This window comes from Chaetomium globosum, genomic scaffold (assembly GCF_000143365.1).
Source record: "Chaetomium globosum CBS 148.51 scaffold_1 genomic scaffold, whole genome shotgun sequence".
NCBI lineage: Eukaryota > Fungi > Ascomycota > Sordariomycetes > Sordariales > Chaetomiaceae > Chaetomium > Chaetomium globosum.
Window position 1 is genome coordinate 6,490,966 of NT_165976.1, and position 16,706 is coordinate 6,507,671.

Consider the following 16,706-nt stretch of genomic DNA (forward strand, 5'->3'; position numbering starts at 1 on the left):
CCATGGTGGGTGGATTCATGCATATGCGATCAAAATGTTCTAGCCTCCCTCCCCAATGCCGTCACAACCCCCACCAAAGCCACCCACTGCAAAGCACCCCTCACGCAAAAGCACCCACCGCCGCCATCAACCCAGCCCCACCCACTACCGCCAAAAACGCGCTCACCCTCCGCCGGCCCTTCAGCACCCCGTAGCTCTTCTCGCTCAAAAAGTCCTCCGCCAGTAGCTGCACCAGCCCGGCAAACAGCAGCAAGCCGCTCGAGATGGCGTTCATGAAGCCGACCATCAGCAGGCCGGCCTGGCTCATGGGGTCGTAGAAGCGGTGGATGAACAGGCCGATGGCTTGGCCGATGGGCGTGGTCGCGCCGAAGGCGAGCACCATCAGCCAGGGGCGTGGTGAAGAGCGGGGGAAGTGGAGGGCGGCAATGCGGGTGCCGAGCGCGAGGCCTTCGAAGGATTCTGGGGGGTGTGTTAGCAACTGTTTATGGTGGTTAAGGAGGGGTGAGGGCAACGTACGGTGGAAGGAGATGGCGATGAGGAACACGGCAAAAGTCGGGCCGGTGGCCACGGACAGCGCCATGCCGATGAAGACGCTGTGGAAGAGGATGCCTGCCTCGAGGAGGACGCACTGCAGCATCATGCGCTTTTGCTCCTCGGGGGTGGGAATGTGCTGCAGCGGGGGAAGCTCTGGCTCCGGCTTGGGTTGGTGGTCGGGGTTCGGGCTTGGGCTCAACTCCTCAAAGCTGAGTTCCAGGTCCAGGGACTCCCGGTTGTCGTCCTGTGTGCTGTCCCGTTGGGGTTTGAGCAACCCTTCCCGAGGTGGCGCCATGGTGGGCGTTGAGCCGGGGAGAGGGGAAGCTCCCGCCACCAAACCCTCTGTCGCTTCCAGATCGTCCAGTGCAATGCTTGAGGGCCGATCGCGGCGCGCGTGTCGCGAAGAAAATTCCCCCTCTTGTGTGCGCCCACCCACATTTTCGTCGCCGTCGTCGCTATCGACCTCCTCCCAGGCGTGGTGTGAGTGCGAGTGACTGGCACCCCGGGTCGTCAAGTACGATTCTAGCGCCACCACGACGAATGCCGACACCATGGCAATCAACCCCGCCAACGGCCGGTATCCCTTGCTGAAAGCGTGCGGAAGACATGGGTCGGTCAGGGAGGTGAACGCGGTCGGGAGAAGATGGACAAAGGCGGTGGCCATCAGAACGCCGGTCCCGAAATGCTGGCAAAGGAATATAATGTTGCGTTGACGTTTGCTGCCCTTCGACAGGCGCTGGGAGAACAGGGGGAACCCGCATGCTGTTGGGGATATCACGGTCAGCGTTGGGAACCCGGGGAAACCCGCAGCCAGGTCTTGGACATACACAGAGTGCTCAGGGCGAGGATGAGGAACAAGGCAAACACGTGGATGCCTGTGTCGTAGGACCCCTTCTTCCCCGAACCGCATGCCGGTCGTTCGTTGGCGTCATCGCGTCTCGCGAGTTCTGCAAGGAGCAGGTCGGTGGGTATCGAAGACCATCGGGGATCTGTCGGGGAAGTGGATGTTTGTTAGCAAGCAAGACTAGCTTCCACGGTAAATGCCATCAACTGACCATCTGCCCGCAAACCGAGCTTCTCCATTCTCTACTTCGTACGAAGTACTTCGTCCTCCGGCTCGGAATCTAACTCGCTTGCAAACCCTAAAATTATCTTTGACGATCACTGCATCGTGGCGTTGGATACAATACTAGCGGCGCGGTGGCTCTTTGAGACACCAACATGCGCCGTGATGACTTTGCCGTCGATTGGAGCTCGGTAGACTCTTCGGTTGGAATGGAACTCTCGGATGTTTCGAGGTGCCATCCCGTGCCTGCCGAGGAGTCGAGACCCACCACTCCTAAGTGTCCCTGGGAATGGTGGGGGCCCCCTAATTTTAGGTGACGTCGTCCCAACCTGGAACTGGCATTGATTTTGGTCGATCTTTTTTGCAAAGTAAACTTCCAATTTTTGGGAAGAGTGTCTTGAACGGTCGCGATGAGGTAAATCTCTCCGAGTTCATACATGCAGGGAGGGAGTTCCCCTGCCTTCGTCCATGCTTGTTTTTACTTTATTTTATTTCATTTAATTTAGATCTCGGCCCCCGAACACTCACGCGGCGGAAATATGTACAGATTACAGCTCTCCAAAATGCTCCCCATTCAATTTGCCTTCCGAAGTAAGCTTATTTCCAGTCTGACCCGATCCGATCCCGATCCCATCATACGCGGTTAGCTCATGCCTTGGGAACAGCCGTCCCCCATGGGAAGGCGGTCGTCACAGGCGACCCGTAGGATCCCAAATTGTTATAGTCCTTGCTCGTCGGTGTACCAAAGAAGATCTTTTGCACATACGGCAGGATGGATGTGCTAGACAAAGTCTCGAGTCAGTGTTCTCGTCCTTTTTTTTTCTCTCATCACCGTCACGCCAGCACCTTGATGTCCCCTCCAAGTCAAGTGTCTCACTTACAATCCGCTCATATCACAATGCCCGCCCCCACGCACGCTGATGGCGATCTTGTCACCCGCACCCAGCCAGTCGTACACCACTTTCGCCGCCGGGTAGATGACGACGGCGGTGCCCTTGCTGTTGACAAACTGGTCACCCGTCCCTTGGTCAATGACTAGCGCCCTCGGCGCGATGGCCGCCGCGATGGTGTGCGCGTCGTACGGCAGGTTCTCGGAGTGGTTGATAAACGCCCCTAGCTTGCTGCTGGTCCACCACCCGGCCCCCTGCTTGCTGTTCTCGAGGTTCTCGCCCTGCCCGCTCATGCTGTAGTACCGGTACGGGCCCATGCCCTGCACCCCCGACGACATGGGCATCGTGAGCGTGATGCGGGTGTCGAAGAGCCCCGCCGCGAGCGCCGCTTTTCCTAGCCTGGAACACCCCGTCACGCCCACCCGCCCGGCGTCGATCTCGAGCACCGTCATGTTAATAGCGTCGAGCGTGCGGTGGAAGCCCCACGCCCAGGCCGTCAACACACCTGCGGCGGTCAATTAGCCTCCTGCTGCGCGGTATATGCCTCAGGGGGGAAATAAGGGACCAGCGGAACCCACCGATGTCTCTCCCGTTGTAGATGCTCCAGAACGCCCCCGTCTTCGCATTGCTATCGGGCGCCACCGAGGTGTAATCAAACTGCGCGACGGCAATGCCCGCACTCAGATAAGCCTGGTTCTGCATGCCACCGATGTTGATGACCACGGGGGCGGGCTTAGACGCGGACGCCCCCGACGGCAGCGTGACGGTCGCGCTGAACCGGCCCGTCTTGCCGCCGGCCGCCACGGTGATGCTCAGCGTGTTGCCGCTGCGCGTGGCCTGCACCGTCTCCTGGCCGTGGTCCGGGTAGTAGCCGTACTGGTACTCCTGCAGCATGTGCAGGATCTCGGGCTGCCGGCACTGGTACCACTCCTCGGGCGTCTTCACCCGGCCCTCGCCGCGGCCCGCCACCACGTCCGCCGCATCGCCGGGCGTGGTGTATTGCAGTGGCAGGAAAGGATCGGGCAGAGACGACTGCAGCGGGAGCTGCTGCCAGGTCGGGAACGGCGAGGGGGTGGGGGGGCATTGGATTGTGTTGTTGCCGCCGCCCTGCCGGGGGATCAGGGGGTGGGCGTCGGCGCCGGCGCTGCCGATCGCTGCCGCGGCGAGCGTGTGTAGAAGGGAACGCATTGTTTCCGTCGACGATCTGTCTAGGCGGCTTTGTTTGCTCAAGGCAAAGAACCACGGCGAGGGCCTGTCGGGGTATATCACCACCGAGGCCCGGGGGCCATTCGCCCGAGTGAGGCCGTCAATCGCTAGAATAACCCCCGAGATGTTCGCATCCCGTCGCCCGGGCCTGTTGGGGATTGGGCTTCAGTGTTATATCGTGTGGGGTGGCATGCCATTAAGCGTATTAGCCATATTGGATCCGCTCTCAGACAATTGCCGGACCAGAGCACCAGAAGTCTTGGACAGAATAGTGCACTAAGGCTGTGAGTATTTACAAGGACTAACAGTGTTTCTGTCGGACAACCGCCTACGAAGGGATTGGAAGTGTAAATGAGGGTAGCTCCTTCGGTCATGGTGGTCCCGAGTCTCTCCTTTTCAGCGACAAGTGCCATGAAAAAGTGAACCGCGCCACCCGCTCATAGGTCACATCAATAGAACTGCTTCAAGATAAAGCAACACGAAAGGTGGTCATCCACCAGGTCTAGGTCGCTTAATCTCTTTAAGCTTCTACGGAGTGATGCGGCCTCGGGCCAGAGAGAGTTTTCCATTTATAACGGGCACGAATGATGTTGAAACACGGCCTCACCAGAGCGCTGTCAATTTCCACCGGGACGCGGATACGAGTAGGGCAAGACCTGGTGCTCGGCACCGGCCCTTATAGAACGGCCATCACGGCGGCATATTGCGCCAGCGCCAGCGGCAAGATAATGCGGTGGTCTTCCAAGGCTTAAGTGCGGGACGCAGAAAGAGCTCCCGAGAGTGATATGTAGGATTGGGCAATGATTTTATCAGGGCCATCTAGCCTCAAACCACTATCTAGCATTCGCTTTTGCTCCGAAGGGGTTACGTACAAGTGGAGGCGACTACGCCAAGCCCGATCTCCAACGACGTCTAACTTCGTTGTAGTATTTGTTTACATCTATAAAGACCCGTAGTAGAAGCTTGAAAGGCATTTAGCAGGTCCTTGACTGGAACGAGTGTTACGGGTCAGCCTTAGTGTCAAACCGAACGCAACGCAAATTACGGAAGATTGGGTCAAAGTTGATTCTAAGCTCTCATGTTCTTTCTACTGTACCGGGGCGGAAGAAGCGTGTCTGGTTTAACAGCAAAACTAGGTGACTGTTTTCCCCGGTGCTTTCAAACATTCTGGGGATCGGTATCTCGGCAATACTGAATTTTATCAATCAAGGCACTAAGCTTCAATTGCTATTCGGTTGCCTACCAACCACGTGGTGGATTTCTGGTTATTATTGCTATCTCTCTCTCTTTGGACCTCACCTGGCATTAACTCGTGACTGAAAACAAGTACACCTACCAGCGTGAGATGAGGTATGTGGCGATCCCAGCATTTTTGACAACTCGACAGGGCACTCGGTCTGCTGGCCGAGGCGTCCCTCGCAGCTGGAGAAATAGAAAATTATAGTCCAGGGGTGTTTGATATAACTTCACCCGGCAGGAGATATGATCCTCGCCGGGGGTGTTGCTGTGGGGCTTGGACAGGACAGCACCCAACTTTTGGAACTGACACACGACGGAAGTGCTCACAGCCCCATTTAGCAGGAAGTGGGTGGGCTTCTGTTGTTCATTTAATAGTTGTTTTGGGTGACCTTGTCTCAGGCACACTGCTCCGTGCAACTTTGTTCCCACAGCCTGGGCTGCTCTGGTCTCCAGGCTGCTCCTCTCCGGTGGCTCCATTCATGGATTGTTTCCAGCACGTCCGACAGGGGCAGTCAACAAGTTGGCCCGGATCTGCGCACCCCAAACTTGGGGCTGGGTTGGAACTTGAAGTTTGCCAAGGCGTGGTTCAACAACTCAAGCATTGAACCAGCAGGACCAACAACCGCGAGAGGCTGGGGGGAGCGTTCTGGACTCGGGCGTTGGGCGTCGCCTGAGCAGGGTTCAGTGGATTGTTTGCGACAAGCTGCCAAAAGCATCAGTGTGATGTGATGTTTTGGGGTCAATGTCTCATAGGGAGTGCCTCGTGCTCTCGAGAGCGCCCGCATGCCGCCACGGACCAATACCGGCCCTACTCTGAGGACAAGATGGGTGTGTAAGCTGCACTTATGCGTCGATTCGGAGCCACGGAGCAGTACTACAGGAGGACTATTGCCATTACTTTCTTTTTTCCCCATTGCATTTGCGGGGTAGTAGTCAAAATCGGAGGATGCAAGAGACTGATCGGAAACTCCAAATCGGACAGAAGCAGGATGGGAAAGACTCGGCACGAAAAGAGGTGCGTGGCTGCTGCACAGGGTGACAGGGTCGGGGTTTGGCGAGTCTGGTCACATTCAGTGCAACTGTGGCTTGTAAAATCCGACAGGACTTGTCAGCCGGTTTGTTGGTTTGCTCCGACTTGTTCAGCTCCCTCGAATCAGCCATTCGCCAGCCATCGCCGATTCCACATTCCCGGGGCGGTTGGATTGCCCTCAGCATGCCATCATCCCCTGACTTGAATCTGACCCCTATCTCGCCAGTTCCCCTCCAGCTCTCCGACTAGGTCACCGAGGGGGCCGTTTCTAGGGTTAGAAACGTTAAAGTTCATGTTTCACACAACGCCCGCCTAACCGGAGACGCTAGGTATGCCGGTCATTGGGAAAAGAAAGGATGGGTAAAAAGAAAGGGGAAAGCCTGGGGAACTGGGGAAAGACCGAGGACTCGGAAGCGGGCGCTCAGGCGAGGCCGATCATGGAAAAAAAAAAAACTCTTTCTTTTTTTCGCCAACAAGGTTTCCCGACTCCGCCGATTGATCCTCGTCCATCGGATTGCCAAGAGACCTTGCCCGCCTCGAGCCCGCCCAGTGCCGCCCTTGCCATCCCTGGCTGGACAGCTTGGCAAGAGCTTGGCTGATGATGAGCCGACTGCGTCTTGCCCATGGTCATGACGGGCAGCTGACGGGGGAGGTTCATGTCCCAATGGCATGCCAGGCCCCATGGATAGGTAAGGTTGCTATCGATCCCCCCTCCAGCTTCGGTAATCCTCGCAAGCGACCCAAACAACAGGAAGCGTCAGTCAGACTTGGCCGTGGGGTCATGACGGTGACCTTAAACTCGATACAGCAGCTTGATAAGTGCCAAACACACCATTGCCGATCTCTCATCTTGTCTACCGTTGAAACAGGGCTCGGAAGCTCCGTTCGGGGACGTCTTGTGGCTCTCTGAACCCCCAAGACCCCTTCTGTCCCCAGCTCGGCTCCTCCAGCACCCGTCGGCACTCGGAGCACGGGTGTGCTACGGAAACATTGCGGGTGTGCGGGTCCCCACCCCCGGTAGCTCCCACGCAATATGGGGATCGGCACAAGCTGCAGTCCAAGCATGCTCGGCATGGCAGGACAGGGGCAAGCTTATTCGTCCGTTCACTGCCAGTCTCCCTGCGTGTGTGACTGCATCTCAGATGCAGCTTTGAGGCACCAAACCTGCGCTTTAGCAGGTTTTACAAGATGAGGGTCGACTTGTCGAGAAAGATGACCCGACGAAGCAACTATGCCTTGTGCTGGCACCCGAGAAATAAAGAAAGCGAGCTCAGACGCCTCGGAGCCTCGTCCTCGGTGGGATTCTCTTCAAGCAGCCAATCGACGCTAATCTCGCTCTCAAAGTGTGGGCTGCCGACAGATCTCGGAGACACCAAACATGATCCCAGCACGTGGGATTCACACCCATCTTATCCGGTCAGTGGGGGGCCCTGCGAGTGCAAACCTCATGATCGACCAGGCACCAAGCCATGTCCAGAGGATTGGGGATGTGTATGTATGCAGTTAGTTATTCGTTTGTAGTGTACCTTCGTACCCAAAGGCTTCATACCCAGAGTCTCAGACTTCGGCCCGTTCACCCTCCCCCTCCCCCCTTCCCCACATGCCTGCGATTCAAGAGAATCACATCTGGATCAGAGCGCTCAGAAACAACCGAAGGACCATGGAGGGCATGTTGGCCGCATCATTGGCCGCCACACCATCCTGCCTTATGTCCTAACCGATTCTGATGAGAGCAAGCAGCTAGTTGGTGTTGACTACGAGGTTACAGAGTTAGAAGTTCAGAACCGGCAGAACCGAGACTCAGGGGTTTGAAAGCTTGCCAATGTTGCCTGGTTCCCATGTCCGGCAGCCCCATCGGTGTCCCAGGGACTGGGGTCTGGGGAGTTGACAGTCGTGGGGCCATCGAGCCCAAACCCACACCGGATCGGCGTTCCTGCAGCCCTTTCAAGCAGTCACGGATCGAGAGTGCGACCACACGGTGCATCCACGATGTCACCATTACCATGGATCCAGCACTTGGTTTCCGCCCTTGCGTGCGGCCGGGATCCCAGCTTGGCAGCCACGCTCCTATGGTAGGCGTCTTTCGGCGCCGACCCATCATCTCCGCCCATGTGCTCAAGCCCAGCTCGCCTGGAAGTGCGTGCATTACATACATACATCCATACATGGGTGGATGCCCTTGTTGCAGCGTGTGGCCCACGATGCCACACCACGTACATATTCCTCGCCCACCCCCCCGTCTGGGTTCCCAAGCCATCCCGTCTCTTTCCACGCTCGCGGTTTCAGTCACCCAGTGTTGAAGGAACGCAGTCATCCCCGAGCCATGATCTTGCCACGCGACGCCGGGACGCCTGCCACGGCGGGGTCCGAGTTCGGGACCACGCCCGACACGAAACCCGTGGCCCGGCTCGACGCTGTCGGCATCTGGTGGATTACCTTCGGCGCCATCTGGACGGCTCTACTCGTCTGCGGCATGACATTCCTTTACAAAAAACGCAACACGCCGACGCTGAGACTGCGCGGACTCTCGTTAACTTTCGCCGGCATCATCCTCCTTCACTTCTACTGGATCTCCGTCCAGATCGGCTACAGCGTCGGTCCACTCGCTCCCGAGGTCGCCGAGTTCTGGATCATGAGCATCTGGTATCCCTTTGGAATCGCCCTCTTCCAGGCTGGCAACAGCCAGTTCCTCCATGTCGCTAAGGCCCAGAGCCGCTTCGCCCGGCCTCCCAGTCAGATGAAGACTCGCTTCGACGAGAAACGCCCGGCGGGGAAGCCGACTCTGCTCCAGCGCCTACGTCAGATGGACTATTCGAAGCGCATGTTCATGTTTGTTACGATGGGCATGGCAGTGCAGGTGGACCGCCCTCTTCCCTTTCCTCCGGTTCACACCAGCCTCTCTTGGTATTGAGTCTAACGGCGGATTTACTAGCTCCTCGTGGTCATCATCATCTACATGATATCGCGCAAAATTCCATTCCGACTTCCGGTATTCCCCGGAACCGAAGTGTACGGCAGCTCCGCCATGGAGATTGCCATGTAACAGGGCCAGAGTTGAGAATGGTACGTGCTCACCACTAGTCATGGACTAGGTTCCCCCCACGCCGACTCAGACAATACTAACGCCCTCCAAGATAGCCCTCGATCGTCTAGCAGTTCGTCTGAGCCTGGATCGTGGCGCCCATCATTCTCTGGCAGTCTCAGAATATCCACGACACCCATAGCTGACAGCTCCAGACCATGGCCTGCTGCATTGCTGAGTAGGTCTACGCCGTTGTTGATTAGTGAACCACTTACACTAACCCCCCCTGAATAGCCTTCCGGCAGCGCCCATGTGGTTGATCGCTCTCTATGTCCCTGGCATGGCGCCAGTGAATCAATACTTTGTACCGCCGCAATGGTATGCCTCTGCCCCTGATTCGGGCCCCTATTCACCCAGGTAGCTAACCGTAATAGGATCGCCCTCTCGATCTTCGTCATCGAGATCTGCACTGTTTTCGTCCCCTGCTGGCAGGTTCGGAAGCACCAGACCCTCCGCCAGGAGACGCTCGAGTCCATCGCCAACTGGGAGTCCAAGAAGCGGGGCGAGGGCAAGACGGAGACGTCGAGCGACAAGAGCTCCTCGGGCCCAATGAGCACGACCTCGACCAAGGTCGGCGACTACTCGGGCTTCGACTCCTGGAAGAAGCTGTCGAGCTTGGAGAATGGGACCAACCAGGCCAACCAGACCGGTAACCCCGACGAGAGCGTGCTGACCATGGCCGCACTCGAGCATGTCCTCGACAAGAACTGGAGCCGCTCCGCCAATTCTCCGCCGCGCGACTTACGGCGAGAACATCGCTTCTAACGTCCGTGTTCGGAGTTGGAAGCTCGCCCTTCTGTCGACTTCATCGCAGCCAGTTACGACGCCAGCCCAGAGACGTCCGGGAACAATTCACGCGAGCGCTGCGCATCTACACCGAGTTCATCTCCCCCCGCGACGCCGAGTTCCCCATCAACATCGCGTGGGCCGACCTCCGCAAGCTGCAGGGTGTCTTCGAGCGCGCGGCGCGCAGCACCGCCGCCGCCAACGGCTCCTCCTCCGCCAACGACGCCGTCACCCCCTTCGCCGACGCCAACATGAACAACCCCATCACCTCCCCACCGCGCGCCGCGCAGAACCAACCCCCCCCCTCGCGCGACTCCCAAATCCACATCCTCCAACCCGACGACGCCACCCACCAAGCACCCCCCACACCCACTTCCACCACCACCACCACCACCAAAAACCGCACCTCGCACATCCCCCTGACCGTCAAGATCCTCGAGCCGCCCTCCCCGCACGCCGCCCCCGCCTCGGCCCTGCCCCTCTACGCGGGCGACATCCCACCGGCCTTTGACGCGTCCGTCTTCGACGCGGCGCACGCCAGCATCAAGTACCTGGTGCTGACCAACACGTGGCCCAAGTACGTGCGCGAGCGGCGCAACTCGGAGAGCAGCAGCAGCGGGGCCAGCAGCGTGGTTGGTGACAGCCACAGCCACAGCAACAGGATGAGCAGTGCCCTGAGCAGCAGTGGGCGGTCGGAGACGGTGCGCGGGGGTAGTTCGCGGCGGTCGGCGAGTCGGGCCGGGAGCTCGGTGGGGGGTGCGAGCGTGGGGAGTAAGTTTAGCTTGAAGGGGCCGTTGGGGTTTTTGAAGGGGGCGATTCATTGAATTTTTTTTTCTTGTTTTGTTCTTCTTCAAGCTCTCTCTTGATGCCTCTTTCACATTCCCACTTATCACTCGTCTGAGTCTATGATGCAGAACGATATCCATCGTTGAATTCTTTTTCCTTATATCTGTCTACTATCTTACAATGGGCGGCCTGTCGCTGGCAAAAAGTTGGAACGCCGGTTTGTAGAGGCATGCTAATGGGGGAGCGAGCTATGAAGATTGGGGGTTTGGGCGGTCAATGTGTCTGCATGAGCAAGTTGGATATGTGTGGAGGCCGATGTTTGGATGAGTTCTGTTTTTCCCGTACTATACCCCCTCCGTGTATATCATCATCTAGTTATTAGTCCATCATCTATTAGTCGTAGTCGTAATACCCTGCTTTATGTCGTGGCACACTAACGATTTTCCTCAACACACAACTGACCCGGGCATTTCACTCTTCCTCATTGTCGGCGCATTTTCAAATTCGCCGATGCACAGCATGAGTCGAGTCTCACTCGTGGTCAGCGATCGGAATCTCCAGTCGCACTGTTATCAAATAATCAAACTCGGTCCCCGCTTGGGGCCCCCTATCTGTCTGCTGGGCCCGGAAGGCTCCACGATCAGAACGATCGGCACGCAGGATCGATCTCTACCCCACGCCCCAACCCACGGGCTCCGATCCGAGACACCATCTCACATGACAAAAAGCAGATCGGTATCTGCCAGCAATGGAAATTACGGCGGTCAGCTGGGCCGAAGTTGCATTCGCGGAAATGAAATTCAAACGGGAATAATACGCACCGAGCGGGTGGCTGCACGACAGCTGCGGCTTCTGGGTGTACTTGGTCTCCAGCACGTCACGGATGCTGTTGAGCAGCTGGACGTAGCTCTGCTGTGGGTTCTGCTTGAGCGCCGAGATGAAAGCCCACGACATGGCGCCGGTGGCTTGCGATGCGATGGTAGCGTCGGCGCTATTAGATATGAGGTCAGCACTTATCAATACAAAGTTATCAACTTCCCCTCAAGCCCCCCCCCCCCCCGCTAAAAAGCTCGGGGGATATATAAAGGAGTGAGTACGCACGATGTCTGATCGTCCTTGCTGCCACTCCACATGATCACGTCCGCGGGCGACGTCTTAATGCGCTTCGTCTGCTCGTAAGCGTCGTTTCCGCGGAAAGGGGTTTTGGGAAAACCCAAAAACGTGCTGGCGACGCCGCCCATGTCGCCCGCGGGCGTACGCGCCGACGGGCTCTCAGCAAGGGCCTGGGCCGGGCTCCTTGGCGAAGGTGGGCTCCCTGAGCACGCCCTTGGTGCTGTACATGTAGGGGAAGGTCATGACCGAAGCTGAATGGCAGCTGTCCAAGATGGGCGTCAGACGCACACCGGGCTGCAGCGGCTTGACCACGACTTCGTGGGATCTGGGTCGTCGACGATGTGGCCGGCCGTTTTGGAAGTCGACCGGGGTAGATGACCTCGTCGTAGGCCGTCGTCCTTCGTCGCCGTCCAAGGTCCTCAGTCTGGGCCGCCGTGGACCCGAATAGTGCAGAAACAGGGCGTCATTGGGCTGGGCACCGCCCACCAACCACGCCATGGCGGCGGAGGATGTTTCTCCTTGGTCGGCTGCATGACCGGGTTCTGGGCATCATCGGTCAGAGTCACCATGTCCTCGCGCTTGTAGCCGTGGTTCTCCATCAGGTACGCCGACAAGTTCTTAACATCGTTGATGCACCCGCGGAGCTCGCCGTTCTGGCCAAAGTAATTGATGCCGATCAGCAGGGCCCGACGGCGACCCGTGCAGTTGGAGTACTGGAAAGTGTAACCTTGCGGCGCTCCGTGGCCGAACTCCTGGGAGCCCGACGGCGGGGGCGGGGCAGCGCGCGATGGGCCGGAGCCTCCGTATCCCGGCCCGTGGGCGATGGGGTAGCCGTACGCATCATAGCCCTGCGGCGGGGGGCCTTGGGGTCGCTGATGCTGCGGTTGGTGGTACTGCTGGTGTTGGGGGGGGAGGGTGACCGTAACCCTGCTGCTGCTGGTATTGCTGGTGGTGCTGTTGTTGCGGAGGCGGGTACTGTCCATAGCCTTGCTGCGGCGGTGGTTGACCATAACCGTGTTGAGGCGGAGGTTGGCCATATTGTCCTTGTCCATAGCCGCCGCCCCCATACTGCTGGGGAGGGGGTTGATGGTGGCCCGACCCGGAGCCAGGTCCGTAACCTTGACCAGGGTATCCGTAGGACATGCTGCAATGACCGGGAAAAGTGGTGAAATATTGAAAATAATTAAAATTCGAGGGCCACTCGGGGGCTTTGTTCACAAAATCTATTCGTTGAGCAGTGTTGATTACGACGGTGGGCAGGCTGCCTCAAGTCATGCAAAGTGAAGTCGGGCTGAGATCGGGTCGGTCTCTTCTCAGCGGGAGGCGGCAGAGCGGCCGACGCGGGGCAAATACTGCGGGGCCAGTGTTTTGGCGGGAGAGCGGCTGTCGGTCGGCGCGGTCAGCGTGCGTCTGACGTTGGTGGGGCGCAGGAGCTGAAAAGGTGGAAATGGGACGGAAATGGGAGCGAAACCTGGACCCTGAGACTCTGGGACCCTGAAAAAGGCATGTAGGTCGCTCGCCATCAGATGCCAAGAGCCTCCGCGCTTCTTCCCCTCGGGTGTTTCGGCCTGTCGTGCCTGCTCAAACAACGGGCATTCCACCTGCCACTCCATTTCTCTTCCAAGCGCTCGTTGCTTGGCTGCATGGCTTGCGTGCGCGGCAAAGAGGGAGCATGCCACTAGATTCTTTGACCCGCAACCTAGCGGGCCGTCGTGATACGACCGCGGCTTCGCGGGGTGTCCCGGGTGCTCTTGGTAGTGGGGGTGAACCCCTCCAACTTTCCGCTCCATCTCCCATTTTGCTGGGAGGGAGCCAACAAGGGAGCCAGCACCCAGTCATAAAATCAGAAGCCACTTCTCGATTTAAAATATTCAGCTCCGGTTTCGTCATCTGAGACAATTTTACCAGTTCTTTTTTATTTTTTGAGCTACGGTTATACCTGCAGCGCTGAATGGCCTTCTTCAAAAAGTTTACCGACGGCATCGCCGATGACCTTGGCCGCTTGGGCCTCGGAGACAACAAAAACGACCGCAAGGATGATGCCTCCTCGTCCAACCGCGATGGCGTAAATCCGTATCCTCCCCATCCAATACCCGCCCCAGGGTTCCCCGGGATACGGTCAGTCCAGCCCTCAGCCCTACTCAGGCTCGGGTCACTACCAATCCCCTCCCCCGCCCCAGGGCGATCCCTACTCGCATCCGCCGCCTCACCAGTCGAACTACTCCTCGCCACCGCCCCAGACCCCTTACGCCTACCCTCCCGAGGCCGGGCCCCGGCCCCCGCCGCCGTACACTCCGCCGGCTGACAAGCCCCCGATTCCCTCGGGCTGGACTCCGCGCTGGGATGACCATTACCAGCGCTGGTATTGTGAGTTTACCACTTTCGTGGGCAATGCCTGTCATGCACCAAGTCGCCTAACACACATCACAGATGTAGAGGAGTCGAGCGGACGCTCCCAGTGGGAAGTTCCCGGCTACGATCACTCCTCCCACCGTCCCCACGGGGATGAGAGTCGTGGTCACGATACCCCGGGTGGTGGCTACTTCCCCCACGGTGCCCCCACTCCCGGCGTTCCCACCCCGGGCTATGGTAGTCCGTATGGTGCCCCTCAGGCTAGCCCCGGTGGACAGCCTGGTTATGGCGGCCTCCCCGGCTACGGCCAACCTAGCCCTTATGGCGGCGGATACGCCAGCCCCCAGCCGGGTCACGATGACCAGCGCGGTAGCCACAAGGAGAAAAAGAGCCACAGCGGCATGATGATGGGCGCTGCCGGTGGCCTCGCCGTCGGTGCCATTGCCGGTGCCGTGATCGTCTCACCAACTCGGTACGTCATCATCCTCCTTCCCTGAAGCCCAAAACAAGTCCACCTACTAACCCTCCCCCTTCCCCCCCAGGCGACGATTCCTCAGACGACGAGCGCCACAGCAGCAGCCAGCAAGCCGCGTACGCCGCCGCTCCTGCCGCGGCCGCCTACGCGCCCCCGCCGGAGCCGGCCCAGGAGCCGGCGCCGACCACCATCGTCTACGAGACCAACAACTACTACTACAACGAGCCGCCTCCTCCGGCGCCGCCCGCCGACGACGAGTTCGAGCGCGGCGTCATCCCCACGCACAACGCCTACGGCGAGGAGATCGACGGCAGCGACCGCGAGTCCCTGCGCGAGGCCCGCGACGACTACGAGGAGGCCCTCGAGGCCGCTGCCAGCTCCTCCGCCAGCAGCAGCGAGCAGGAGGAGCTGGAGGAGGCCCGCGAGGAGTACGAGGAGGAGTATGAGGAGGCGTATTACGAGGAGTAAACCCGAGCGTGGTTTGTGGTCTCGGACTGCGGAATATCATAGCGTAGCGTTGATGTAGGCGTTTGTACGCGCAAATCATCTATCCACATGCCGAGGTGCATTGAAAACTGGGGCTGGCTTGAGCAGAGTTGGACCCTCATATCCAGGCGGTCATTTAGCAAGATACAAGATACTTCAACCAACGTGCCCCGGTGCAAGTTGAGGGGCACTGGGTTTGGTTTGGAGCCCCAGGTGGCGCTGAGTCCCACTCGGGCGCTCCGGGTGTTTGAATGATAGTGACCCACGCTTTCCATTCCCCAAGGAATTGTTGATCCTGCTCATGCCGCTTGGTATGGAGCCGGATAAAGAACTGCTGCCCTGGCACGTCTGGGCATGCGGGTAAAGGAAAAGCGACGTGGCTCTCCCTCTCGCGACTCAGAATGGGCTCATGCCCGATGGTACATTACCGCCCCATGCCGAGACTGAAAAGCCTTTGACGGCTTACGCTTTGAGCGAATTTATCCCGGCTTGAGCAAAAAGAGCAGCTCCAGGCGAGTGAGCAGGAGGTTGACGGTACGTTGCCGGCTTAGAGCACCTAACCGGTTCGATCCACAGCCCGCTCCTTCCCTCGAGCTAGTACCCAACCGCTCTTGCCTTCGAGAGCAGTCACTCTACGGCTTAGAGGAAGGAACGGCTTCAACAAATAAGCCGCTTAAGGTCGTAAGCCGAAGAGAGAGCACTCGCTGCTGTGAGCGAATATGTCCCGGCTCGTGGATACCCGCCTTGCACCGCTAAGTACCTGAACAGAAAAAAGCTGAACTCCAAGTGTCTTAGATGCCGACGATGAAACATAGGACGAGAGGAACAAAATAAACCTCGTATTTGGGAGCCCAAATTTATTTGACTAGGTTTTTTTTATTTGATTATTCGATTTCTTTTGCTCGGTTTTCTCTACCTTTTCTCTTTTCTTGATTTTCTTTTCTTTTTTCTTTCTTTTCTTTCCCTTGTTTAAGCTTCTTTCCTTTTCGAGTTCGGCCTTTTTTCGCCAAAGGGTGGCTCAACATGAACTCAAGGCAATATCCGCAATGTACATCACTAGGATTGGTATGCTCCGGGGAGCGGGAGATGCGTTCCGGTTCCACGCCTCCGTAATCAAATCGAAACTCTAACGGATAATCACACGTGGCAAGGGCCACGACTTGTACGGGTATTATCGCTATTGTATGGATTTGTGGCTACTCAACGTCCGCTTGCAACCTTCGCTTTTAGTGGCAACGACTGGATAGGCCACAAGACTTTTGTCTACCACAGCATCACAGTTGTCGGCTATTAGCTAGGGATCGTACAATGGCCGCACACAGTCAGGCACTCCACGGCCATGACCATGGGCACACACATGGACACGGACACGCGCACGAACACTGCCTGAAGATGGCGCGGCGAGAAGACGGCACGCCGTGGTGGGCAGATTTCCCCGAGCCAATATCAACCGCAACCCGTGTCGAGCCGCAAGAGGTCTTCCGGCTACTTGATGGCCGGGGGCATTTTGACAACAAGCAGCGAGACGTCTTGTTGGTGGACGCACGCCGCTCCGACTGCACGGGAGGAATCGTGCGTGGGGCCATGAATTTACCAGCCCACAGCTTCTACCCGACGCGTGAAACTTTGTATGACCTGTGCAAGCAGGCGGGTATCCGGAG

General features: G+C 58.1%; 5 protein-coding genes across 5 annotated transcripts; 2 read left to right on the forward strand and 3 right to left on the reverse strand.

Annotated features, from left to right (window-relative positions):
• Positions 1-100: 100 nt before the first annotated feature.
• Positions 101-1,617, reverse strand: CHGG_02093 (uncharacterized protein; the record flags this gene model as incomplete). Its single annotated transcript, XM_001221313.1, has 4 exons — positions 101-459; positions 517-1,296; positions 1,362-1,523; positions 1,590-1,617. The coding sequence occupies 4 exons, from the start codon at positions 1,615-1,617 to the stop codon at positions 101-103; spliced, it is 1,329 nt and encodes a 442-aa protein (XP_001221314.1).
• Positions 1,618-2,248: 631 nt separating this feature from the next.
• CHGG_02094 (uncharacterized protein) lies at positions 2,249-4,070 on the reverse strand (the record flags this gene model as incomplete). The annotated part of the gene is made up of 4 exons (XM_001221314.1): positions 2,249-2,381; positions 2,482-2,995; positions 3,069-3,844; positions 4,003-4,070. The coding sequence occupies 4 exons, from the start codon at positions 4,068-4,070 to the stop codon at positions 2,249-2,251; spliced, it is 1,491 nt and encodes a 496-aa protein (XP_001221315.1).
• Positions 4,071-7,343: 3,273 nt separating this feature from the next.
• Positions 7,344-10,657, forward strand: CHGG_02095 (uncharacterized protein; the record flags this gene model as incomplete). The annotated part of the gene is made up of 7 exons (XM_001221315.1): positions 7,344-7,381; positions 7,734-8,101; positions 8,260-8,822; positions 8,898-9,004; positions 9,282-9,365; positions 9,422-9,740; positions 9,866-10,657. 7 exons carry the CDS (start codon positions 7,344-7,346, stop codon positions 10,655-10,657), a joined length of 2,271 nt encoding a protein of 756 aa, XP_001221316.1.
• A 355-nt stretch (positions 10,658-11,012) lies between these two features.
• CHGG_02096 (uncharacterized protein) lies at positions 11,013-12,769 on the reverse strand (the record flags this gene model as incomplete). The annotated part of the gene is made up of 4 exons (XM_001221316.1): positions 11,013-11,032; positions 11,441-11,610; positions 11,721-11,952; positions 12,223-12,769. 4 exons carry the CDS (start codon positions 12,767-12,769, stop codon positions 11,013-11,015), a joined length of 969 nt encoding a protein of 322 aa, XP_001221317.1.
• Positions 12,770-13,683: 914 nt separating this feature from the next.
• CHGG_02097 (uncharacterized protein) lies at positions 13,684-15,027 on the forward strand (the record flags this gene model as incomplete). Its single annotated transcript, XM_001221317.1, has 4 exons — positions 13,684-13,805; positions 13,861-14,099; positions 14,163-14,556; positions 14,658-15,027. 4 exons carry the CDS (start codon positions 13,684-13,686, stop codon positions 15,025-15,027), a joined length of 1,125 nt encoding a protein of 374 aa, XP_001221318.1.
• Between the last annotated feature and the right edge of the window lie 1,679 nt (positions 15,028-16,706).